Raw genomic sequence first — 26221 nt, forward strand, 5'->3', positions numbered from 1 at the left:
CCACTGGCTCCTGACTCCTACAATATTTTTTGTTGTTGGTGGTCATGGAGCTTGAACTCTGGGCCTGGGCACTATCCCTTAGCTCTTGTTTTTTTGGTTTTTTTTTTTTTGGTTGGTCGTGGGGCCTGAACTCTGGGCCTGGGTTCTGTCCCTCAGCTCTTCAGCACAACACTATCACTCTACTACTTGAGCCACAGCACCACTTCCAGCTTTTTCTGCTTATGCGGTGCTGAGGAATCAAACCTGGGGCCTCATACATGTGAAGCAAGCATTCTACAAAAGAGCCACATTCCCAGCCCTGTCCCTTAGCTCTTCAGTTCAAGGTTAGTACTCTACCACTTGAGCCAAGCACCACTTCTGGCTTTTTCTGCTTATGTGGTGTTGAGGAATCGAACCCAGGGCCTCATGCATGCAAGGCAAGCACTCTACCACTAAGCCACCTTCCCAGCCCCTCCTACAATATTCTTCACAGACTGAAGAGAATGATAAATGAGGCCTCTGGTAGGATAGGTCCTGCATGGAGGAGGAGGTGTCCACTGTGAAACCCAGAGAGTCCCCTGTATAATGTTCCTCAGCAATGTCATCTCCAACACCTGTATCCAACAGCAGGAAATATGGAAGATTGTTGTCTGTTGCAGCCCTAGCTATCAGGTAGGAACAATGTTCAGTGGTTCTTTGTCTGGGTAGGACCATCCAGACAGGCCACCTAGATCCATCATCAGACCAGGTAGAATATGATGGAGCTGCAGGCCAGCAGGCAGAGGGACCAACTCACTCCTCTGTAGAGCTATTGGAGTCAGCATATCATGAAGCTGCTAAAGGTAAGGATGTGCATAGGGTTCTTTTTGCTGACTAATTGGGAGTCTCACAGGCTTTCCTGAAAGGGCTAGCTTCAAACCACAATCCTCAGATCTCAGTCTCTTGAGTAGCCAGGATTTATAGGCATGAGTCACCAACGCTCAATGGATTAAGAGATTTTTAAAAATTTCTTTCCCTTTTTTCCCCTTTTGAGGTGCTGGGGATTAAATACAGTCCCAGAGACTCATTTGGCCATTCAGCTATACCCCAGACTTCCTATTTTCCTAATGTCCTAATTTGGGCATATCCTTTTTTCCATAGTCAATGTAAAAGCTACTATTAAAAAAATTAAACAAACAACACTTTCAGAATTTTAAAGTATATATGTGAGAAAACCTCATTCAAATCCTAAGTATGACCAATATAACACAATGATTACATGAATCAGAAGGAGGGTCCATGTGTGCCTGCACAGGTGTATGTAAACTTGGGTTTAATAAATAAATCTACATTAGCTTACTATAAAAAGGATTTGAAGGAACATAGAAAGTGATTCAGGGGCCGGGCGCTGGTGGCTCACGCCTGTAATCCTAGCTACTCAGGAGGCTGAGATCTGAGGATCGCGGTTCAAAGCCAGCCTGGGCAGGAGAGACCATGAGACTCCTATCTCCAATAAAAAAAACCACCAGAAAACCGGAAGTGGCGCTGTAGCTCAAGTGGTAGAATGCTCGCCTTGAGCTGAAGAGCTGAGGGACTGCACCCAGGCCCAGAGTTCAAGTCCCACGACCGACCAAAAAAAAAAAAAAAGAAAAGAAAGTGATTCAGGGGCTGGGAAGGTGGCTCAGTGGTAGAGCGCTTGCCTTGCATGCATGAGGCCCTGGGTTCGATTCCTCAGCACCACATAAGCAAAAAGAAAAAAGCCAGAAGTGGCTCTGTGGCTCAAGTGGTAGAGCGCTAGCCTTGAGCTGAAGAGCTGAGGGACAGCGCCCAGGCCCAGAGTTCAGGCTCCACGACCGGACCCAAAAAAAAAAAAAAAAAGTGATTCAAAACTCTGCTCCTTTAAGCTGGGCGCTGATAGCTCACACCTGTAATCCTAGCTACTCAGGATGCTCAGATCTGAGAATCGAAATTTGAAGCCAGCCTGGGCAGAAATGTCATAAGACTCTGAGCTCCAATTAATCACAGAAAAAGCTGGAAGTGGAGCTGTAGCTATAGTGGGGTAGAGTACTAGTAAGTCTTGCGCAAAAGGAGCTTAAGGATAGCACCTAGGTCCAGAGTTCAAGGCTGAGGACCAGGGAAAACAAGGAAAAAAAAAAAAAAACTCTGCTCCGTTTAACCCAGGAAGGTGTCAACAAGTAATTATTTGGTCTTTTAAACAAAAGCTATACTTGAAAAAGTGTGAAATTGAAGCAACGGAACACAAAATCTGACCTGTAGTGACAGTCTGCTCGAACACAGAGTTTCCATTCTCGCTGAGAAATCCACCATTCTTCTTTCCATTCTCCAAAGACTTTCCGTAGCATTCTCTGCTCATGGTAAAACCTACAGCAGTGGAGAAAATCATCAAGAGTTGTGTTATCATGAAGCCAAAATTGACCACTTTCCATACCAGTCCCACATTCCCACTGCCTTCTCAATGTGACATAACACCAAAAGTTTTTTTTTTCTTCTTCTTCTTTTTTTTTTTTTTGCTAGTACTGAGGTTTAAATTCTGTCCCTCAAGCTTTCACTTGAATTTTCCACTCAAGGCTGGCACTCTACCACTCAATCCACAGTTCCACTTCTGGCTTTTTGCTGATGAACTGGAAAAAAAAAAAATCTTGAGGATATCTGTGCCTGAGCTGAGCTACTCAGGAGACTAAGATTCATCCAAAGGACTATGCTTCAACACCAGCCTGGGAAGAAAATTCTGCGATACTCCCATCTCTAAAATAACCAGCAAAAATCTGGGGGTGAGACTCAAGGGCTACACTGTAGCTCAGCAAGCAATCAGAATAAGTACAAGGCCCTGAGTTCAAATCCTAGTACCTCGATTTTAAAAGGAGGGGGAGGGGCTGGGAAGGTGGCTCAGTGTTAGAGCACTTGCCTTGCATACATGAGGCCCTGGGTTCAATTCCTCAGCACCACATAAGCAAAAAGAAAAAAGCCGGAAGTGGCGCTGTGGCTCAAGTGGTAGAGCGCTAGCCTTGAGCTGAAGAGCTGAGGGACAGCGCCCAGGGCCAGAGTTCAGGCCCCATGACCGGACCCCCCCAAAAAAAAAGTCTCATGTAGGCCTGGGAAGGTGGCTCAGTGGTAGAGTGCTTGCCTCACATGCATGAGACCCTGGGTTCAATGGGTTCAATTCCTCAGCACCACATAAGCAGAAAGAAAAAAAAAAAAAGGAGGGGGAGATAGGTTCAAATGGGTCACAGTTGTAATCCTATCTAATCAATAGACTGAGATCTGAGAATCAGTTTGAAGCAAGAAAATCCATGAGTTTTTTGTTTGTTTGTTTTTTGGCCAGTCCTGGGGCTTGAACTCAAGGCCTGGGCATTGTTGCTGAGCTTCTTTTGCTCAAGTCTAGCACTCTACCACTTGAGCCACAGAGCCACTTCCAGCTTTTTCTGTTTACATGGTACTGAGGAATCAAACTCAGGGCTTCATGCACATTAGGCAAGCACTTTACCACTAAGCCATATTCCCAACCCAAGAGACTCTTCTCTCCAATTAACTACTCAGAAAATGCCAAAGTAGATTTGTGGCTCAAGTGGTAGAACACTAGCCTTGAGGGAAAAAATGCTAAGGGACAATGCCCAAGCCCTGAGTTCAAGCTGCAGCACTGGCACAAAAAAAGTGAGAATAGCTTCTTAAAGATGGAAATGATAGGTGGGTACCAGTAACTCATTCCTGTAATCCTAGTCACTCAAGAGGCTAAGATCTGAGGATCATAATTCAAACATAGCCTGGAAAGGAAAGTACATGAGACTCTTTATCTCCAATTAAGCCCCAAAAAGCTGGAAGTGGAGCTGAAGTGAAAGAACACTAGCCACAAGCAAAGAAATGAAGCTCAGTGTACAGGCCCTGAGTTCAAACACACACACACACACAAAGATGGAAATGATAGTGCTACAGTTTGAACAAATGTCCCCAAAAGGCATGTGCTAAAGGCTTCATCACCTGCCTGTGGCACTACTGGAACTCTAAAGGTGGGGCCCAATGGCAGGAAGTTAGGTCACTGGAGGCCTATACTTAAAAGGGGACTCTAACCTCTTCTAGTCTCCCTTGCATCGTAGCCACCAGGAGGAAAGGAAAAGCAGTTCCTCCACTATGTACTCCTAAAGCTGGAGTCAACCAATCAGAGACTGAAACTGGGTCTCCAAATAAACATCTTTATAAATGTCAATCTCAGGTGTTTTCTTACAGTGACAGAAAGCTGATTAATACAGATAGTCTAATGCTTCTTCAGGATCAAGAAATAAGTTTAATTCACTGTTGACTGAATATCTGGTGATCCTGATGAACCATTCAAATGGAATGATCAGTGGCATCAAAAGTCCTATGAATGAACTTAGGACTTTAAGAAGGGGTATTGGAGTGGAGTGCTGGTGGCTGATTAGCTACTCTGGGGGCTGAGATCTGAAGATCACTGTTCAAAGCCAGCCCAGGGAGGAAAGTCCATGAGACTTTTTTTTTTTCTGTTGTGAGGCTTGAATTCTGGGCCTGGGCACTCTGTCCCTCAGCTCTTCAGCTCAAGGCAAGTGTTCTATCGCTTGAGCCACAGTGCCACTTCCAGTTTTCTGATGGTTCATTGGAGATAAGTCTTATTGACTTTCCTCCCAGGGCTGGCTTTGAACCTTTGTCCTCAGATCTTAGCCTCCTGAGTAGCTCAGGAGGTGTGAGATCCTGCGAGTCTTATCTCCAATTAATCATAGAAAACACCACAGGTGGCCCTGTGTATCAAGTGACAGAGGGCTAGCCTTGAGCAAAAGGAGCTCAGGGACAGCACCCAGGCTGAGTTCAAGACTCAGGACCAGCAAAAAAAAAAAAAGAGAGAGAGAGAGAGAGAGAGAGAGAGAGAGCAAAATAACAGGCCTAAAAAGAAAATTCCCTAACAATGGAGCCACAGAACTGACAAAACATAACTATCTCCAACAACCTAAAGAATTTTAAAATGAGGGACAGGGAAGGTGGCTCAGTGGTAGAGCGCTTGCCTTGCATGCATGAGGCCCTGGGTTCGATTCCTCAGCACCACATAAGAAAAACAAAGCCAGAAGTGGCGCTGTGGCTCAACTGGTAGAGGGCTAGCCTTGAGCTGAAGAGCTGAGGGACAGCGCCCAGGCCCAGAGTTCAGGCCCCACGACCGGACCCAAAAAAAAAAATTTTTTAATGATCAATATACCTAACCATATCATATTAAAACTCTTAGCTGCTGGGTGCTAGTGGCCCATGCCTGTAATCCTAGCTATTTTGGAGACTGAGATCTAAGGACAGCAAATACATACACAAACATTCCCCTGCAAAAAATACACACACACAAACACACTTTTAGCTACTAGGTGCTTGTGGCTCATTCCTGTAATCCTACTCAAGAGGCTAAGATCTGAGGGTCATGGCTCGAAATCATCCAGGGTAGGAAAGTCCATGAGACTCTTTCTCTACAATTAAACACCAAAAAAGTTGGAAGTGGAGCTGTGGCACAGGTGGCAATGTGTTAACCTTGAGCACAAAAATTCAAGGACAATGCCCAGGCTCTTTGTTCAAAACCCCACAACTTGTACCAAAAAGCCAAAAAGTGGTTCACGCCTATAATCCTAACTACTCAGGAGGCTGAGATCTGAAGACTGCAGTTCAAAGCCAGCCCGGGCAGGAAAGTCTGTGAGACTCTTATCTCCAATTAACCACCAGAAACCCAGAAGTGGAGCTATGGCTCAAGTGCCAGAGTGCTCACCTTGAGCTGAAGAGCTGAGGGACAGCGCCCAGGCCCCAGAGTTCAAACCCCACAACTGACAACAACAAAAAAATTCCGCCGGGCGGGCACAGGTGGCTCACGCCTGTAATCCTAACTACTCAGGAGGCTGAGATCTAAGGATCTCAGTTCAAAGCCAGCCCAGGCAGGAAAGTCCGAGATTCTTATCTCCAATAAACCACTAGAAAACCGGAAGTGGAACTGTAGCTCAAGCAGTAGAGCACTCTCCTTGAGCTGAAGAACGCAGGGACACAGTAAAAGCCCCATGACCGACCAAAAAAAAATTCCTTCCTAGATGGCTTCCAGCAGTTCATGTCTGTTTAATATCCTAGGTAGGGGAGGCTGAGATCAAGAGGATTACAGTTCCAGACGAGCACAGGCAAAATAGTTCAAGAGATCCCACCTAAACAGAAAAAGCTGGGCATGGTGAGGCACACATACCATCTCAACTATGGCAGGAAGTATAAGTAGGATTACAATCCACGCTGGCCCAAAGCTAAGAATCCACAGGGAGCAATGTTAACATCTGTCACAGTAAATGTTGTGTGGCTTAATATTAAACAAAAACTTAACGAACAAGCAAGGCAGAAGTCAAATCTGATGTTCTGAGCTAATTTTACCTGGCTTTAGAGGGAAATACTCTTCCAAAAGTCATTCGAATCCACAAATACAAAAACTTTCTGGCCACACATCTGAAAAAAAGAAAATAAATAATATAAACATTTTAAACTGATTGATTTAGCTCATAGAAGTTTTGGATTTTTTTGGAAAGGAGTGGGAACCATTAAGGTCTCAGGGAGAAAGATACTAGTATAAATCTAGAGGTGATATTAGTTATCCCTGTACCAAACAGAGCACAGAAGTCAGGTATTGGTTGGCTCATGTCTGTAATCCTAGCTAGTCAGGAGGCTGAGATCTGAGGATTTCAGTTCCAAGACAGCCCAGGCAAGAAAGTCTATGAGACACAAATCTCCAATTAACCACCAGAAAAGCAGAAGTGGACCTATGGCTTAAACTGGTAGAGCACTAGCCTTGAGCTGAAAAGCTCAGGGACAGCTCCTAGGCCCTGAGTTCAAGCCCCACAACCACCACCATCAGAACAAAACAAAACAAAAAAAACAGAGCATAGAAGAGGACAAATTTATAAAGCTTAAGTCACTGGGGTGTGGCTCTACTCAAAAAGTACTTGCCCAACAAGGATGAGGCCCTGAGTTCAAATCACAAACTTAAAGAAAAAAATAAGCTGGGGGATTGGGGATGTGGCTTGTGGTAGAATGCTTGCCTAGCATGCATGAAGCCTTGGATTCAACTCCTCACTACCACATACACAGAAAAAGCTAGAAGTGACACTGTGGCTCAAGTGGTAGAGTGCTAGCCTTAAGCAAAAGAAGCTCAGGGACAGTGCCTAGGCCTTGAGTTTAAGTCCCAGGACTGGAACAAAAAAAAAATTAAAATAAGCTGGGCACTGGTGATTCACACCTATAATCCTAACTACTCAGGAGGCTGAGATCTTAGGATTGCAGTTCAAAGCCAGCCCAGGTATGAAAGTCTGTGAGATTCTTATCTCCAATTAACCACCAGAAAACCAGAAGTGGCACTGTGGCTCAAGTGATAGAATGCTAGGCATGAGTTGAAGAGCTCAGGGACAGGGTCCAAGCCCAGAGTTAAAGTCCCATGACCAACAATAACAAAGACATTTTGTCAACAGAGACTTCAGATTAAGGAAGTACAAGATAGTATTTTTCATATTTCTCTTCCAGGCTAAAATATATAGCAACTATCTCTTAACATGGACCTTCCTCTTCTGTGTACTCTTCTATGTGTTATTCAAACCCTACATGTAACATTGTCACACAACAGCCACTGGCTCTGCATTGTAAACCTGAGTGAGGGTGCGTTTCTTTCGTTGTTCCCAGTACCTAGCACAGTGCCTAGCTCATGCACACGTGCGCGCACGCGCGCACACACACACACACACACACAAAGTTGCTTTGTTGTATCAATCTCTGGGCTCAATTTGGAATTCCTACTGCCCTTTGGGTAGCTTAATCTTACACTATCTTCAGAATCAGGTAATTGTATAGGGCACAATTAAAAAACATGAACAAGCTGGCATCAGTGGCTCATCCCTGTAATCCTAGCTACTCCAGAGGCTGAGAACTGAAGACAGCTTTAAAGCCGGTACCGGCAAGATGTTCATGAGACTCCTATTTCCAATTAACCGACAGAGGGGCTGGAAAGGTGGTTCAGTGGTAGAGTGTTTGCCTTGCATGCATGAGGCCCTGGGTTTGATTCCTCAGCACCACGTAAGCAGAAAAAGCTGGAAATGGTGCTAGCCTTCAGCAGAAGAGCTTAAGGACAGCGCCTAGGCCCAGAGTTCAGGCCCCATGGCCCGCCAAAACAGGACAAAAAACCAATTAACCAACAGAAAACCAAAAGTGGTACTGTGGCTCAAAATGGTAGAGCACTAGCCTTGAGCAGAAAAGCTCAGGGACAGCATTTAGGCCCTGAGTTCAAGCTCCTGGATTGACAAAAAAAAAAAGATGAAAACACTTTAAAACAGATATAATGTCTATAGATTTCTAAATATGTTTCTCTTTTTTTGGTGCCAGTCCTGGGCACTGTCTCTGAGCTTTTATTTTTGTTTTAGTTTTATTTGATCAGTTGTGGGGCTTGAACTCTAGGCCTGGGTGCTGTCTCATTTCTTCAGCTCAAGGCTAGCACTCTACCACTTGAGCCACAGCGCCACTTGAAGCTTTTCTATGAAGTTTATTGGAGATGAGTCTCACCGGGACTTTTTGCCCAGGCTGGCTTCAAACTGCTATCCTCAGATCTCAGCCTCATGAGTAGGTAGGATTATAGGCATGAGCCTCTGGCATCTGGCTTAAATAAATAATTAAATATATATATTTTTTTTTAATTTATTTTTTTGGTGGGTTGTGGGACTTAAACTCTGTGCCTGTGAGCTGTCCCTAGGCTCTTCAGCTGAAAGTGACTGCTTTATAGCTTAAGCCACAGTGCCATTTCCGGTTTTCTGGTGGTTAACTGGAGATAAGAGTCTCAAGGACTTTCCTGTCCGGGCTGGCTTTGAACTGTGATCCTCAGATCTCAGCCCCTGAGTAGCTAAGATTACAGGCGTGAGTCACCAGTGCCCGACTAAATATACTTTTTATCTGAACATTCCATTATGAAAAATGAGCTTCAAGTTTTCCAATGAGCTGACATAAGTAAACAAGAATCATTCCCTCATTTGAGCCAAGAAGAAAGAACAGAGTGAAGTCCTCACAGGAAGGCGGCCAGCCACTCATAAACTCACCTGACACGCAATTCTCTTAATCGGCCCTGTTTGGTCCAAGTGCGCGAGGTGGTATACTGTGCTAGATGACTGGGTCTAGGTAACTGCCTGCGGGTCCCAGAGCTGAGAGAAGACTTCTTAGAAGACAATACCTTTGGAGAAAAAGGTTTTCTAACCATACCATCCCTAAAAGACATTAAATTTAAGAAGGAAAGGTGAGAGTAAAAATTATCTCAGCATATGTAATACTAATTCAAACAACATTTTTTTTGTCAGTCATGGGACAAACTGAGGACATGGACACTATGCCTGAGTTCTTTTGCTCAATGCTAGCACTCTAGCCACAGTGCCACTTCTGGTTTTTGAGTGGTTTTGAGATAAGAGTCTCATAGGACTTTCCTGCCAGGACTGGCTTCAAACTGAGATCCTCAGATTTCAGCCTCCTGAGTATCTAGGACTACAGGTATGAGCCACCAGTGGCCAGCACATACATTTTTTTTTTTTTGTCCAGTCCTGGGGCCTGAACTCTGGGCCTGGGCGCTGTCCCTCAGCTCTTCAGCTCAAGGCTAGCGCTCTACCACTTGAGCCACAGCGCCACTTCCATTTCTTTTTCTTTTTGTTTATGTGGTGTTGAGGAATCGAACCTAGGGCCTCAGGCATGCAAGGCAAGAGCTCTACCACTGAGCTGCCTTCCCAGCCCAATTCCACAACATTTTTAATATACAAACTACATCGTAGTCTATTGAGACTGCCTTACTAAACAGTAAGCAGCCTGATCTCGAACAGAACCCTGTGCCAGCCAGTAAAAGTGGACACAGGTATAGACAGGAAGTACAGAGCAAGAGGGTATATTAGAGTGACTAGGACTAATTAAAACATTAGTTTTCTCTCTTGCTCCCTCTGATTGGAAAGACTAAGGTTCAATTTTTTTTTTTTTTTGGGGTCCGATCATGGGGCCTAAACTCTGGGCCTGGGCGCTGTCCCTCAGCTCTTCAGCTCAAGGCTAGCGCTCTACCACTGGAGCCCCAGCGCCACTTCCCGCTTTTTTCTTTTTTTTGCTTATGTGGTGCTGAGGAATCGAACCCAGGGATTCAGGCATGCAAGGCAAGCGCTCTACCACTGAGCCACCTTCCCAGCCCTGAGGTTCAAATTTAAAAAAAAAAAATAATTAAATTCCCTGTTCCCTGATACAGGGAATGTAATATCTGAGTCTTGTCTGTTCATTGTTTCTATGAAGTTATCTTGTACCATCTAAAGAAACCAAACCCAAACTCAAGTAAGCCTCTACATCCAATTACTAATTAGCAGAAGGAAAAAACAGGCATAGTAGCTCATACTTGTAATCCCAGCTACTCAGGAGGCTCCAAAGACAGAGGCTAGAATGGGTAACTGAGTAAGACTCTCAGAATAAAAGGAAAATACACTGGGAATATAGCTCAATGATAAGAGCACTTATGAACAAGGCCCTAGGTTCAATTCCAGGAACTAGGAAACCAAAAAATGCTGAAGAAAATCTTAAGAATGAACAAGACCCTGGATTCAATCCTAGGTATTGGAGGAAAAAAAGCTGAAGAAAAACATAATAGGATAGAAGCCATATTAAAATATACCATAGAGGGGCTGGGAAGGTTGCTCAGTGGTAGAGCGCTTTCCTTGCATGCATGAGGCCCTGGGTTTGATTCCTCAGCACCACATAAGCAAAAAGAAAAAAGCGGGAAGTGGCGCTATGGCTCAAGTGGTAGAGCTCTAGCCTTGAGCTGAAGAGCTGAGGGACAGCGCCCCGGCCCAGAGTTCAGGCCCCACAACCGGACCCAAAAAAAAATAAAAATAAAAATAAATATAGGGCTGGGAAGGTGGCTCAGTGGTAGAGCGCTTGCCTTGCATGCTCAAGGCCCTGGGTTCGATTCCTCAGCACCACATAAGCAAAAAGAAAAAAGCCGGAAGTGGCGCTGTGGCTCAAGTGGTAGAGCACTAGCCTTGAGCTGAAGAGCTGAGGGACAGTGCCCAGGCCCAGAGTTCAGGCCCCACGACCGGACCCAAAAAAAAAAAAAAATATATATATATATATATATAAATATAAATATACCATAGAGCACCAAGTGTAGTGGCACAGACCTTAATCCCAAAGTATTTACAGAACTTTATATGGGCCATAATTTCAGTTATTTTGTTATGTCCCATTACTAACCTGAAGTCGGCTTTCTTCTCCATTCTTTGCTCAACTCTTTTGATGAGATTGTTGATCAAAAGTATTTTTTTTTAATCTTCCTCTTCTAACTACAAGAAAAATAAAGTTAAAGAGACTAATTATTTTAAAAGTCAAGAAAGGGGTCTGGGAAGGTGGCTCAGTGGTAGAGCGCCCAGGCCCAGAGTTCAGGCCCCACGACGGGACACCACCCCCCCCCAAAAAAAAAAAACAACTCAAGAAAGTCTGGAACCACATTTCTAAATACCTTTCAGCTCCTAATCTCCTTTCCTCCTGCCCTTTTTTCTTTCTATTGTTCTAAAGTTGATGAACATTCTCTCCCAGTTTACACACACACACACACACACACACACACACACACACACACACACACACACACACACACACACACACACACACACACAGTTGTATAGCTCATTTTTCTCTAAATAACTTTTTTTATTGTAAAAATAGTGTACTATAGTTAATTTTCTTTTTTGGGGGGAGGGGGGGTCCGGTTGTGGGGCCTGAACTCTGGGCCTGGGCACTGTCCCTCAGCTCTTCAGCTCAAGGCTAGCGCTCTACCACTTGAGCCACAGCGCCACTTCCAGCTTTTTTCTTTTTGCTTATGTGGTGCTAGGAATCGAGCCCAGGGCCTCATGCATGCAAAGCAAGCGCTCTACTGCTGAGCCACCTTCCCAGCCCTATAGTTCATTTTCAACCTAGGTTATACTGAGTACCATTGCTGCATTTGTTTGCCCTATGTCCTTTCTTTTTTTTTTTTTTTTTTGGTTGGTTGTGGGGCTTGAACCTTGGGCCTGGGTACTGTCTCTCAGCTATTCAGCTCAAAGCTAGTGCTCTACCACTTTGAGTCACAGCTCCGCTTCTGGTTTTCTGGTGGTTTATTGGAGGAAGAGTCTCATGGACTTTCTTGCCTGGGCTGGCTTTGAACCGCAATCCTCAGGTTTCAGCCTCCTGAGTAGCTAGGAGTACAGGTGTGAATCACTGGTGCCCTGCTATGTCCCTCCATTTTTCTGCTCCCCTTTACTCCCCAAAGACAGAAAAAGGAAAACAAGATGTGGGGGGAGGCAGGGAGGGGGGAGGAAGGAAGAAAGGAGGGGTGGGAGGAAGGGTGGGAGGGAGGAGGGGAGAGGAGAGGAGAGGAGAGGAGAGGAGAGGAGAGGAGAGGAGAGGAGAGGAGAGGAGAGGAGAGGAGAGGGAAAGGAAAGGAAAGCTGGGCACTGGTGGCTCATACCTATAATCTTAGCTACTCAGGAGATCTGAGGATCTTGGGTCAACGCCAGCCCAGGTAAGAAAAGCCTCAAGAGACTCTTATCCCCAATTAACCACTGAAAGTAGTACCACAGCTTGAGCAAAAGAGCTCAGGGAGAACACCCAGCCCTGAGTTTGAGCTCCACAACTGACCAAAAGAAAAACCAATCAGGGGCTGGGAAGGTGGCTCAGTGGTAGAGCGCTTTCCTTGCATGCATGAGGCCCTGGGTTCCATTCCTCAGCACCACATAAGCAAAAAGAACAAAGCCAGAAGTGGTGCTGTGGCTCCAGTGGTAGAGCGCTAGCCTTGAGCTGAAGAGCTGAGGGACAGCGCCCAGGCCCAGAGTTCAGGCCCCATGACTGGACCTCCCCCCCCAAAAAAAAAATTGGCTCACTAGGTTTATCCACTTCCTGAAAATGACATAATATTGTTTCTAATGACTGTGTAAATTTCCATTGTGTATGGGGACCATATTTTTTTTGGATCTACCCATCTACTGTAGGGCATCTGAGTTGTTTCTATAACTTGGTTATTGTGAATAGTATAGCAATGAACATGGATGTGCAATTTTTTTTTTTTTTTTGGATCAGTTGTAGGGCCTGAACTCTGGGCCTAAGCGGGGCCTGAACTCTGGGCCTAAGCGCTGTCCCTCAGCTCTTCAGCTCAAGGATAGCACTCTACCACTTGAGCTACAGCACCACTTCCAGTTTTCTGGTGGTTTATTGGAGATAAAGAGTTTCACGGACCTTCCTGCCTAGGCTGGCTTTGAACCGTGATCCTCAGATCTCAGCCTCCTGAGTAGCTAGGATTACAGGCATGAGCCACTAGCACCTGGGTGCAAATATCTGTATGGTATCCTGGCTCATGATATTCTGGGTAGATGCCCAGGAGTGATATGCCTGGGTGATAAAGATCTCTGTTTATTTTTTTTTGAGGAACCTCCAGCCCTGTTTTTTGTGGTTATTTTGAAGATGGAGTCTAGAAAGCTTTCAGGCTCAGGCTGACTTCAAACAATAATCCTCCAGATCTCAGCCTCCTTGAATATCTAGAATTTTACAGGTATGAGTCAAGGACACTTGGCTCTAAAAGTTATTTGCTAAGAAAAGAAACTCAAGAGGATAATTTTATCTTTCTTGCATTGTATTCAATGCATTTATAATGTACTCTGTGATTTTTCTTTTTTTTTTTTTGTTCGTCGTGGGGCTTGAACTCTGTGCCTGGGCGCTGTCCCTAAGCTCTTCAGCTCAAGGCTAGCGCTCTACCACTTGAGCCACAGCATCACTTCCAGTTTTCAGATGGTTTATTCGAGATAAGAATCTCACTGACTCTCCTACCTGGGCTGGCTTTGAATGGAGATCCTCAGATCTCAATTGAGATCCTGAGATCAACAAGCCACATTCTCAGCCCCACCCTTCTCTCTTGAGCCACATCCCCAGCCCATTTACTTTCAATTTATATATAAAACATCAGAATGAAGCATGGTTTTCTATGTTATTTTGTTTTGTAGGTGCTGGGAATTGAAACCAAAGCTTCTTCTGAGCAAGGCAAGTACTGTGTACTCTATTACTGAGTTACTCTCTATTATACATGTTTCATATTTTGGTGTGTGTACCAGAACTGGGCCTTGAATTCAAGGCCTGAGAACAGTCCCTTAGCTTTTTTTTTTTTTTGGTCCGGTTGTGGGGCCTGAACTCTGGGCCTGGGCACTGTCCCTCAGCTCTTCAGTTCAAGGCTAATGCTCTAACACTGGAGCCACAGTGCCACTTCCGGCTTTTTTCATTTTGCTTATGTGGTGCTGAGGAATTGAACCCAGGGCCTCAGGCATGCAAGGCAAGCGCTCTACCACTGAGCCATCTTCCCAGCCCTCCTTTAGCTTTTTCACTCAAGGCTAGAGCTCTACCACTTGATCCCATATATCCACTTCAGCTTTTTACTGGTATTAGAGGTTAGGACTCTTACATGCAGGACACAGGCTGGCTTTGAACCATGATCCTGGGATCTCAGCTGAGTAGCTTAGGATCACAGGTGTGACCCACTGGTGCTTGTTTCTCCTATTGTTTTTTTGTTTGTGTTTGCCAGTCTTAGGGTTTAAACCCAGGGCCTGGGCACTGTCCCTGAGCTTCTTTTTCTCAAGGCTAGCACTCTACCACTTGAGCCACAGCACCACTTCTGGCTTTTTCTGTTGATGTGGTCCCAAGAAATTGAACCCAGGGCTTCTTGCATGCTAGGTAAGCATTCCCAGCCCTCATAGTGATTTTTAAAGCAATGTTAATTTGGAGGGGAAAAAATAATTTTAAAAAAGTGATCCAACCATATATATATTTTTTTTTTTTTTTTTTTGGGTCCGATCGTGGGGCCTGAACTCTGGGCCTGGGCGCTGTCCCTCAGCTCTTCAGCTCAAAGCGAGCACTCTACCACTTGAGCCACAGCGCCACTTCCGGCTTTTTTTCTTTTTGATTATGTGGTGCTGAGGAATCGAACCCAGGGCCTCTGCTTGCAAGGCAAGCACTCTACCACTGAGCCACCTTCCCAGCCCCTATATATATATCTTTTAAATGTTTTATTTTATTGCTGGTACTGGGCCTGAATTCAAGCCTTAGAGGCTCTCTCAGCTCTCCCCCCCCCCACAGCCACAGCCACACCTCCACTGCCAGAAATTTCTTGAGTGTGTGGGGTGGGGAGGGGACGCTCAACTGGGCAGCCTTGCTTATACACTCAGGTGGTCTGGAAATAACCACATACTCTAAAACATAGAGATGAGAAACCAAAATAACAAGGACCAAGTAACTGTCAGGCAGGCTGCAGGCTGGGCTCTTTTTCAAGAATCACCTGATTTTAAGACAACCAGGTCATCAGGTGGTTGGCATCTTCGTTTTATAGATGAGATTGCTAAATGTCAACAGCTAGCAAGTGGAGGAGCTGGGACTGGTCCTCAAAGTGTGGTTCTACGCTTGTTAACTACTGGGGGGGGGGGATGGCAAAGTCACGTTCACCATGCTAGTTGCACCACCCTGAACCCTGGGCCCGCCGGCGCCTTGCCCCACTAAGCACCGGGAATCCCGATCCCCATCTGCGCACACTGAGGGGCCTAGCGTGCCCCAGAGAACCCGCAGAAAAACACGACGTCCCGCAGCGCGTGCGGGGGAACCAGGCAGGCGCGGGCCGCACGCGTCCTCGCGCGCGCTCTTCTCGCACGCAGGTCCCCGCCGGGTCCGTCGGGATCCGCGTGGGGGCGGGAAGTGACACAAGAGGAAGCGGAAGCCCGCCCAGAGTCGTCACGGGGCCTACAGCTTGCGAATGCGGCCGGACTCACCAGCACTAGTGGCCAAACTCCCTCGTCCTCGTCTCTGGGGGCAGCAGAGTCCGGCTCACGCCGCCGAGGACAAATCACGAGGCGCGCTCGAGCATCCAGAGCCTCTCCCCCAAGCCCTGACGCGGGCCGGGCTCGCCCGGGCACTTGGCGCGCGCCTCCGGACGCCGGCCACGCCTCCGTCTCCGTGGTAACGCGGCGCTAGCTAGAAGCCACGCCCCGGATCCTGGAGTTCGCGCAGCCTCAGTCGGGAAATGTGGTCCCGCCTCCCTGTTACCCCCGTAAAGTCGTGGCTATGCGAGCCGGCCCGGAAGGCCAGTGGGTGCAAACGTCACTGTGGACTCACTTCTTGAGTCGCTTCTCTCTGAGCTGCCTGGAGGCGGCTCCTGGAGTTGTGCGTCCCGCCAGACAGGCTTGTGGAGGTTCCGGTCCGGTAGATCCACGGAGGCCATGTCCACTCCAGTCTTTCCTATGAGCCGTGTCTGGCTCTCAGTTTTCCGTGGAGTGCCGGCCAGAACCTTTGGGGTACCGTCTGTCCATGCGTGGACCAGGTTGTAGCGACCTGGAACTGGGAAGTGGAGCCCCCTCAGGTCAAGAATTAGAATTTTGTCAGGCTGACCCTTTCATATTTATTAATACTAATAAGGGGCTGGGAAGGTGGCTCAGTGGTAGAGTGCTTACTTTGCATGCATGAGGCCCTGGGTTCGATTCCTCAGCACCACATAAGCAGAAAAAGCCGGAAGTGGTGCTATGGTAGAGCACTAGCCTTGAGCTGAAGAGCTGAGGCACAGTGCCCAGGCCCAGAGTTCAGGCCCCACGGCCGACCAAATAAATAATAATAATAATGGGAGCTGGGATTTGCCTTAGTGTAGAGTGCTTGCCTAACATGCTTGAAGCCCTGGGTTCGATTCCCTAGTAACACATAAACGAAAAAAAAACCTGAAGTGGTGCTGTGCTCAAGTGGTAGAGTGCTAGTCCTGAACTAAAGAAGATCAGGGAGGGGCTGGGATGTAGCTCAGTGGCAAAGCGCTTGCCTAGCAAGTGCAACGTCCTGGGTTCGATCCCCAGTACCAAAAAAGAAAAGACAAAAAAAAAAAATACAGTTAAAAGAAGATCAGGGAGGAGATGGGAATGTGGCTTAGTGGTAGAGTGCCTGCCTTGCATGGATGAGGCCCTGGGTTCAATTTCTCAGCACCATATAAGCAGAAAAAGCTGGAAGTGGCCCTGTGGTTCAAGTGGTAGAGCACTACTAGCCTTGAGCACAGAAAGACTCGGACATTGCCCAGGCCCTGAGTTCAAACCCCATAACCTACCAAAAATAAAAAAGCCAAGCACTGGTGACTCAAGTCTGTAATCCTAGCTACTCAGGAGGTTGAGATCTAAATATCAAGTTCAAAGCCAACCCAGAGGGCTGGGAAGGTGGCTCAGTGGTAGAGCGCTTGCGTTGCATGCATGAGGCCCTGGGTTCGATTCCTCAGCACCACATAAGCGCTGGAAGTGGCGCTGTGGCTCAAGTGGTAGAGCGCTAGCCTTGAGCTGAAGAGCTGAGGGACAGCGGCCAGGCCCAGAGTTCAGGCCCCACAACTGGACCAAAAAAAACAACAAAAAACAAAGCCAACCCAGACAAGAAAGTCCTGAAACTCTTATTTCCAATTAACCAGAAGTGGTGCTGTGGCTCAGTGGTAGAACACTAGCCTTGAGCAGAAAAGCTCAGGGACAGTACCCAAGGCCCAACTTCAAGTCCCATGACCGACAAAAAGAAGAAAGAAAAACATTGGTGGGGACTGGGAAGGTGGCTCAATGGTAGAATGCTTTCCTCGCATGCATGAGGCCTTGAGTTCGATACGTCAGCACCACATAAGCAGAAAAAGCCAGAAGTGGCACTGTGGCTCAAGTGGTAGAGTGTTAGCCTTGAGCTGAAGAGCTGAGGGACAGCACCCAGGCCCAGAGTTCAGGCCCACGACCAACCAAAAAAAAAAAGAAAAGAAAAGAAAAACATAGATGGAAGCCAACCCTGGCAGTAAAGTTTGTGAGACTCCTATCTCCAATTAACCATCAGAAAAGCAAAAGTGGAGCTGCAGCTTAAAGTAGTAGAGCACAAGGCTTGAGCAAAAATGCTCAGGGACAGAGCCCAAGCCCTAAATTCAAGCCCACAACTAAAAACAAACAAACAAAAAAAAGTGAATGAGCTCAAGAAGAATATCTTGATTTATGTCTCCCCTGTGTTTTTTTTTTATTTTTTTTTGGGGGGGGGGGGTCCAGTGTGGGCCTGAACTCTGGGCCTGGGCACTGTCCCTCAGCTCTTCAGCTCAAGGCTAGCACTCTACCACTTGAGCCACAGTGCCACTTCCGGTTTTTTTCTTTTTGCTTATGTGGTGCTGAGGAATTGAACCCAGGGCCTCATGCATGCAAGGCAAGCGCTCTACCACTGAGCCACCTTCCTAGCCCTTCCCCTGTGTTTTTAAGATTTCTGGATTGCAGAAACACCATTGGGGCTGGGAAGATGGGTTAGTGGTAGAGTGCTTGCCTAGCATGCATGAGGCCCTGGGTTCAATTCCTCAGTACAACATAAACAGAAAAAGCTGGAAGTGGCACTGTGGGTCAAGTGGTAGAATGTTAGCCTTTAGCAAAAGAAGCTCAGGGACAGTGCCCAAAACCTGAGTATAAGCCCCAGGACTGGCAGGGGAAAAAGAAGAAAGAAAAAAAAAGAAACTAGCACCATTCAAATGCTTAAAACAGGAGGAAAAATAGTTGTTGGGTGTCTGGGGATTCCAATCACAATTTTCATTTTACATGCATTATATTTTGTAACTAAGAAGATGTGCTGGGCAATGGTGGCTCATGCCTGTAATCTTAGCTACTTAGGAGGCTGAGATTTGAGGATCTTAGTTCAAAGCTAGGCCAGGCAAGAAAGTCTGTGAGACTCTTATCTCCAATAAACCACCAGAAAACTGGAAGTGGTACTGTGGCTCAAGTGGTAGAGTGCTCACCTTGAGCTGAAGAGCTGAGTGACAGTGTCCATGCCCAGAGTTCAAGCCCCATGACCAACAACAAAAAAAGATGTTCTTCGGGGCTGGGAGTGTGGCTTAGTGGTAGAGGTAAAGTGCTTGCCTAGCATACACGAAGCCCTGGGTTTGATTCCTCAATACTATATAGACACAAAAGGCAAAATGGTACCATGGCTCAAGTGGTAGAGTGCTAGTCTTGAGCAAAAAGAAGCTCAGGGACAGTGCCCAGGCCCTGAGTTCAGTCCCCAGGACTGGCAAAAAAGAAAAAGATGTTCACAGGTTATGAGGCTCATACCTGTAATCCCAGCTACGTGGGAGCCTGAGATCTGAAGATCATGGTTTGAAGCCTGTCTAGGCAGCTAAGACTCTTACCTAAAATTAACCACCAAAAAGCCAGAAATGGAGCTATGGCTCAAGTAGTAGAGTGCTAGCCTTGAATAAAAGAAACTCAGGGTCAGCACATAGGCTCTGTCTACATTAGACAAAATTTTTGGGAAGCCTTAAGTTGGAGGTGGGAGGAAAGTAGTTGTTTGGGTTTTTTTTGTTTTTTTTTTGTTTGTTTGTTTTTGTCAGTCATGGGGCTTGAACTCTGGGCCTGGGTGCTATCCCTCAGCTCTTCAGCTCAAGGCTAGCACTCTACCACTGAGCCACCTTCCCAGCCCAAGAAAGTAATTTTAAAATAACCTTATGCATTTTGTAGTCATAATACTATAGCTTAGAGAAATATTTTTATGTTAGTTATATAAATTTGATATTTAGAATGATAACCAGCATACTTTCTGAATCTGATCTGATTGGCTTATTTTGTTATGCATTTATCAGACTCAGCTTTGACTTATTTGGGAAGATATGAAAGGTTTTGCCATGTGAGTATAATGAAAAGAATTAGTCCTATCAGAAAAGAGAAATTAACAATATATAACTACTGGCAGCAACACTTGGTGTCAGACTCTATTCTCAGTATTCCCCTCAGGCCTCTAATCCTAGCTACTCAGGAAGCCAAGATCTAAGAATCAAGGTTCAAAACCACATTGGTCTGCAAAGTCTATAAAACTGTTACCTCTAATTAACCACCACAAAGCTAGAAGTGGAACTATGGTTCAAGTGGTAGAGTACTAGCCTTGAACGAAAATGCTGAGACAGCACCCAGGATCTGAATTCAAGCCCCAGTATGTACACACACACACACACACACACACACACACACACACACACACACACACACACACACACACACACACACACACACACACACACACGTGGCATTTAAAGGTAAGCCCTGATGAATTACAGAAACTCAAGGGTTATATGGAAAGGATTAAACCAATGGTGAGAGATGGAGTTTATTTCCTATATGAGGCCCTACATGGACCACCAAAGAAAATCTTGGTAGAAGGTGCAAATGCAGCACTGTTAGATATTGATTTTGGGACTTACCCTTTTGTAACCTCGTCAAATTGTACGGTTGGAGGCATTTGTACGGGTTTGGGTATGCCGCCTCGGAATGTTGGAGAAGTGTATGGTGTGGTGAAGGCTTATACCACTAGAGTTGGTATTGGCGCCTTCCCTACAGAACAGGACAATGAAATTGGAGAATTATTACAAACAAGAGGTATGGAATTTGGTGTCACTACTGGAAGGAAAAGAAGATGTGGTTGGCTGGACCTTGTTTCAATCAAATATGCTCATATGATCAATGGATTTACTGCGTTGGCTCTTACCAAGTTGGACATTTTGGACATGTTTACAGAAATCAAAGTTGGAGTTGCTTACAAGTTAGATGGTGAAATAATACCTCATTTTCCAGCTAACCATGATGTCTTAAATAAAGTTGAAGTCCAATACAAGACTCTCCCAGGATGGAACACAGACATATCCAGTGCAAGGACGTTTAAGGAACTACCTGTAAATGCACAACAGTATGTTCGGTTTGTTGAAGATGAGCTTCAGATTCCAGTGAAATGGATTGGTGTGGGTAAATCCAGAGAGTCTATGATTCAACTCTTTTAAGGATGGCCAGGGATGTCAGAAACACTCCTACCAGGGAGGGAAGAGACTTACTCAAATATTCCTTTACGACTTACAAGTTCCAGAATGAAGACATGGAATGTGTGTGGAGCCTGGCACCGGTTTCCAGGCTGTGAGGTGGTGGCTATTGTGGAGATAGACTTGGGCATATTCTGGTGCCAGCTTCCTCACCTGGCATAATGGCCGAATCGCCTGTTGCTCCTGCCGCTCATGGTGCCACGTTTCCTTTCAATGTTTAGTAATAGGTAGAATCCTTTTTGTTTGAACTCGAGTCACCTCCAATGTAGGTTTTCTTCATTGTCATTGTATGTTCCTTAGTTTTGCCCCCTAGTACTGTAGATAGTAAGAACAATGCAGTTTTGCACAAGCATTTCTACATTCTGATCATTCTTTCATTGTAACTTTTGTTGTTAGAAAAAGTGAAGGCAGGATGGGCTTTGTGAACTCCGTAATGCCATGGATTCTGTCTTAACGTATGAACTGGTATTTTTGGCAGAGACCATTGCAAAATTGAGCTTTGGCAGGGAGAAGGGGGCGTGTTATAATGGGTCCCTTTGTACAGAACTTTCTTCTCTCTACAGATTATTTAATGCGTTAAGTGTTTAAAGAGAAAAGATGCTTCCCCAAAACAACTACCATGTTTTTTTAAAAAAAATAGTCATTAAAAGATCTATTATGATACTCAGTGGATATTTTTGTTTAGTTTTAGATATGAACTGAGATGTGTAGCTTTCCTTTTTTAAAAATCTAAATCTAATGGATTGGTTTTCAACATTGTGCCTGCCAGTATATCTACAAAATCATATGCAAGTGTCTAAAGAACCCAAATTGTTGGCCATAAATTTGATCATGCCTTCATTTCTCCTTTATTTGGAAAAACAAAAAAGGGGTGTGTGTTATTTAGATAGTTAGGCATAACATATTGTGTTGTAGATTATCCTTCCGTGAACTAGTAAATGTTTAAATTAGTTACCACTTAAATTTATTTTATTATGCCATCAACAGCTGATTAAAAAGAACCAAATATTTCTAAAAAAAAAAAAAAAAAAAAAAAAGGTAAGCCCTGAAAATAATTTTCTGCAAGGTACTCAGAGAGGTCCCTTACTAATTTTCTTTTCTTTTTCTGCCAATCCTGGGGCTTGAACTCAGAGACCAGGCACTGTCCCTGAGCTTTTTGGCTCAAGGCTAACATTCTACCACATGATCCACAGCACCACTTCTGGCTTTTTCAGTATATGTGCTACTGAGGAATCAATCCCTCATGCATGTGAGGCAAGCACTCTACCACTAAGCCATATTCCCAGCCCTCCCTTACTAATTTTCCTATTTAATCTGAGAAAATAAGATGACAACTGTAAAACTTCTCAAATCCTAGTTGGTTGGAACTAGGAATTATCCTTGAAGCAAGACAGAGTTGGAACGATCCTTTTAGAAAAATGTAATCACAACCAAGATTCGGCTGCTATAGGTATAGGCCTGGGAGCAAATGCTCATATGTGTTCTGGTTAATTTCTAGGTTGTTTGTAATATTTACATGTTCTTCTCTATGATTCTTTTTTTTTTTTTTGGTCCATTCGTGGGGTCTGAACTCTGGGCCTGGGCACTGTCCTTCAGCTATTAAGCTCAAGGCTAGCGCTCTACCACTTGAGCCACAGCGCCACTTCCAGTTTTTTTCTTTTTTTCTTATATGGTGCTGAGGAATCGAACCCAGGGCCTCATGCATACAAGGCAAGCACTCTACCACTGCGTCACCTTATGCCAAACTTTGAATCTACAATTTGACCCCAAATCAAGATCCTGCAAATATTCATAAAGTACTAGCATGCTTTCTTTCATTTTAAGAGTTTCCTATACTGACATTTGGAAATTATTAGTTGCAAAAGAGGGCATATATAAGTACAAATTGCTACTCTTGCCTAGAAGAGTAACATGTAAAAGCTACAATAAAACAAGGATTAGCAAGCATCTAGCTTTTGCATCTTCATTTGAAGGAAGCTAAAGGTAAAGGTTCATGTGTACCCTTCCTTAATTATCTTTAGTCCTACAAGGTAATGATCTCCTTTTACAAGATCCAACACAGACTGGTTCTCGAAGACATCTAAAGAACCTAACTAGATATGGGGTCTAGGGAAATTGGTTTCAGGCAAAAATTGACATAGTTTACAAAGTCTTGAGCTTTGTAAACTCATATCATATATGGCTTATGTTCGTTTTAAAGCAGACTCCCAAGTTCTTTGACATTACTTCCATATAAAAGGACCATCTAAATCATTTTTCTTTGAGTATATGCCAGCTTTCTGGAGTCGTTTCTAAGGAACAGAATGTGTCATATGACAGGACTCACTCTGAGTGACTTCAGTGCTAAGAAGGCAATGCAGCAACTATTATCTGCCAACGTTCAGCCATGTATGAGCATTCCAGCCAAAGCTCCAGTGGTTCCAGCTGACAGCCACCTTCAACTACCAAATGTGGAAGTGAACCTTTGAACTGCTCCAGCTGATGCTAAATGCAGCAGAGACCACCTTTCTCAGCCTAATTTGCAAGTTTGAAAGCAAAATAAGTACTGGGTTAAGTATCTGAGTTTTGGGGTGGCTTGTTACACAGCAAGAGAAAACCAGATCAGAAGTTTTAGGGGTGGTAGTACAGGAGATTTAAAGGTAGGCCCTTGTAAATACTGAACACATGCTCTATGATTCAGCAAAATCCATAGTGCCCAAAATTTTTAGTGTTTTTTGTTATTCCTTCTACAAACCTGAAAAGTAGATTCTGGTATCCCTTTCTGACAAATGAGGTGATGTCTGGAATGATGAAATACCTGGGTCAGATTTCAGACTAAGTAGCAGAGCCAGGACTTAATAGCTTCAAAAGCAGCCCTCTGTGGGCTGGGTACTTGGCTGAGTAGTATAGCCTTGACCTAGTATGCTTAAGGCCCAAGGTTCAATCCCTAGCACCACAGACAAAACAACACATACTTTCCTAAACTGTATAATGGCAAGGAGATTTGAGCTATTCCTCTCAATCTTTGGGAAGAGCTCAAAATTCCAAAGAAAGTGTGTGTGTGTGTGTGTGTGTGTGTGTGTGTGTGTTGTGTGTGTGTGTTGTGTGTGCAGTGCCTAGGATCAAACCTAGAGCTTCCAGCCTCCTAGGCAAGGTGCTTTACTATAAAGTTCCATACCTAACCCAGGAAACTTGTTTTTAAAATAACAACTATTTGCTTTCATCACCTACAAGGTCTCTCAAAATAGTCTTTAAATATTCCCCCCCCCAAAAAAAAAAGAAACTGACAACTGTGTTTATATAAGGCTTTTTTGGCTAGTCCTGGAGCTTGAACTCTGGGTCTGGGTGCTAGTCCCTAAGTTCTACTCCTTTTGCTCAAGGCTAGCACTCTACCACCTAAACCACAGCACCACCACTTCTGTTTTTTGTTTTTTTTTTGGGGGGGGGGTCCGGTCGTGGGGCCTGAACTCTGGGCCTGGGCGCTGTCCCTCAGCTCTTCAGCTCAAGGCTAGCGCTCTACCACTTGAGCCACAGCACCACTTCCGGTTTTTTTCCTTTTGCTTATGTGGTGCTGAGGAATTGAACCCAGGGCCTCAGGCATGCAAGGCAAGCGCTCTACCACTGAGCCACCTTCCCAGCCCCCACTTCTGGTTTTTCTGTGCATGTGGTACGGAGGAATAGAACCCAGGGCTTCATGCATGCTAGGTTTGGTCATGGTGCTTGAACTCTGGGCCTGGGCGCTGACCTTTAGCTCTCCAACTCAAGGTGAGTACACAACCCTCACTTGAGCCACTTCCGTTTTTTATTGGAGATAAAGACTTTCCTGCCGCGGCTGCTTTGAACCATGATCCTATCTCAGCCTCCTGAGTAACTAGGATTACAGAAGTGAGCCACCGGCGCTCGGCTTCTGAGTAGATCTTTTTAAAGACAAGATTTCAATGGATTCTCTTTATACAATGTAGCCATCCAATCTCAAAGTCTTGACTACAAGCATTACCAAGGACTGATTTCGTTGTTGTTTAACCTCCCCTTGCCCCAGTCATTCCACAACTGTTTTGGAGAGTCCCCCTGTGTGCTACAGTTGTTCACGTGCAACCCACTGCAATTCTTTCCCCTTCGCCGAGTTGTCTCTGCACGCAGGGTAAACGCTCGACAGTCGCCATCTCATTTCACACCCCCCCCCAAATTTTGTACTTCCCCTTCCAGTGCATGCCAGGGGAAAGATTCAGACTATGTGAGGGAGAAAAAGCGCTTTAATGGATCTGTCGGTCGCCTTTATCTGCGCAAAGCGTATCCTTTATTAATGCACGAGCCTCTGCAGATAATGTTTATTAATGCATCAACCTCTACTAATCTACTCACAAGAACCTACAGACCTTTCCAGAAAGAATAGCGAAGATCAGATCATACCACTAATTAAGACTAAACACAGCTGAATTCCTCTAACTCGGATCCCCACAGCGAAGCCCGGGCAGCGGCCGGGCCTCCAGGGAGCAAAGACAGACTCAACGGGGCCGCCGCCTCCCGGGGACCCCAGCGTGGCGCGGAGCTCGGGGCCCGGCGCTGCACAGCTCCGCCCCCTTCATTGTGCGTGGGAACGCGAGCGCCTCCGAGTGGCTGTCTATGGCGATCGCCTGTGCGCCGGGGCTCGGGCTTCCGACGTCCCCACGGCTACCACCTCCCAGCAGCCACCTCGTCCCTCCCGCCTCTGCCTCTCCACCGCCGAGTCCGCCTACAAGGAGGCCGCGATGTTTTTCTCTTCCGCCAGGCATCGCCGCAGCCACCCCACACCCGGGCGCGCGGAGGTAAAGGCCGCGCTGGGCCCCGGTGCGTGCTGGGAGTTATTAAGGGGGAGGGGCAGGAGAGGCGGGGTCGAGGGCCGGGCTGTGGTTACGGCGGCTGAAGAGAGACAGTTCAAGCGGGTGTGTGTGTGTGTGCGTGTGTGTGTGTGTGTGGGGTGGGAGGGGGGGGGGCTGCCCCGAGAGCGAAGGCCGCCGGGAGCAGCGCTGAGACCCGCGCGGGCAGCGGGGAGGGGAACGGCGGCCGAGACGCAGGGCCGCCCAGCGGCAGGAGCACCGAGTAAGGCTCCCAGGCGGCTGGGTCCGGGGCGCTGGACCTAGAAGGGGGTAAGGGGCGGGGGAGCAGGAGCCCGAGTGCGTCGCTCCGGGGTCGCGTGCGAGAGCTCGGGAACCGGGGCGCGCGCGGGGGGTGGGCCAGGGCGCGAGGCTCACGGGGCGGGCGGCGGGCAGGCTGGCGGGGCCTAAGCCGCCGAGACAGACGGGCGGCGGGCCTGCGCCAGCTCCAGCTCGAAGCACTCGAGCTGGGCGATCCGGCCTTGGTGCTCCCTCCGGCCCGCCTCCCTTCCGTGAGTACGGTCCCCGC

At 46.2% G+C, this 26221-nt stretch overlaps 3 protein-coding genes across 10 annotated transcripts in view; 2 read left to right on the plus strand and 1 right to left on the minus strand.

Moving 5' to 3' along the window:
• Positions 1-15962, minus strand: part of Sfi1 (SFI1 centrin binding protein) — a 63150-nt gene extending 47188 nt beyond the window's left edge. For all 4 annotated transcript variants that reach the window (XM_069994480.1, XM_069994477.1, XM_069994478.1 and 1 more), the window contains exons 1-5: positions 15810-15962; positions 11227-11315; positions 9060-9224; positions 6364-6435; positions 2230-2340 (exon numbers count right to left, since the gene is read on the minus strand). In XM_069994480.1, coding sequence (XP_069850581.1) covers positions 2230-2340; positions 6364-6435; positions 9060-9224; positions 11227-11249 — 371 coding nt within the window. In that variant the 5' untranslated portion in view covers positions 11250-11315; positions 15810-15962. The remainder of the gene's footprint in view (positions 1-2229; positions 2341-6363; positions 6436-9059; positions 9225-11226; positions 11316-15809) is intronic.
• A 4094-nt stretch (positions 15963-20056) lies between these two features.
• LOC138808247 (adenylosuccinate synthetase isozyme 2-like) lies at positions 20057-21866 on the plus strand (the record flags this gene model as incomplete). The annotated part of the gene is made up of 1 exon (XM_069994226.1): positions 20057-21866. A coding segment is annotated over one exon (768 nt), but the record flags the coding sequence as incomplete, so codon positions are not given.
• Positions 21867-25744: 3878 nt separating this feature from the next.
• Positions 25745-26221, plus strand: part of Eif4enif1 (eukaryotic translation initiation factor 4E nuclear import factor 1) — a 54135-nt gene continuing 53658 nt past the window's right edge. Inside the window, exon 1 of one of the 5 annotated variants that reach the window (XM_069994494.1) lies at positions 25745-25761. The gene's annotated coding sequence lies outside the window, so the exon portion shown is untranslated. Of the gene's footprint in view, positions 25762-25812; positions 25919-25948; positions 25966-26097; positions 26205-26221 lie in introns of those variants that run through there. The other 4 variants (XM_069994491.1, XM_069994495.1, XM_069994493.1 and 1 more) reach the window with 4 other exon arrangements.

This window comes from Dipodomys merriami, unplaced genomic scaffold (genome assembly GCF_024711535.1).
Source record: "Dipodomys merriami isolate MVZ:Mamm:240054 unplaced genomic scaffold, mDipMer1.0.p SCAF_45, whole genome shotgun sequence".
Classification (NCBI taxonomy): Eukaryota; Metazoa; Chordata; class Mammalia; order Rodentia; family Heteromyidae; genus Dipodomys; species Dipodomys merriami.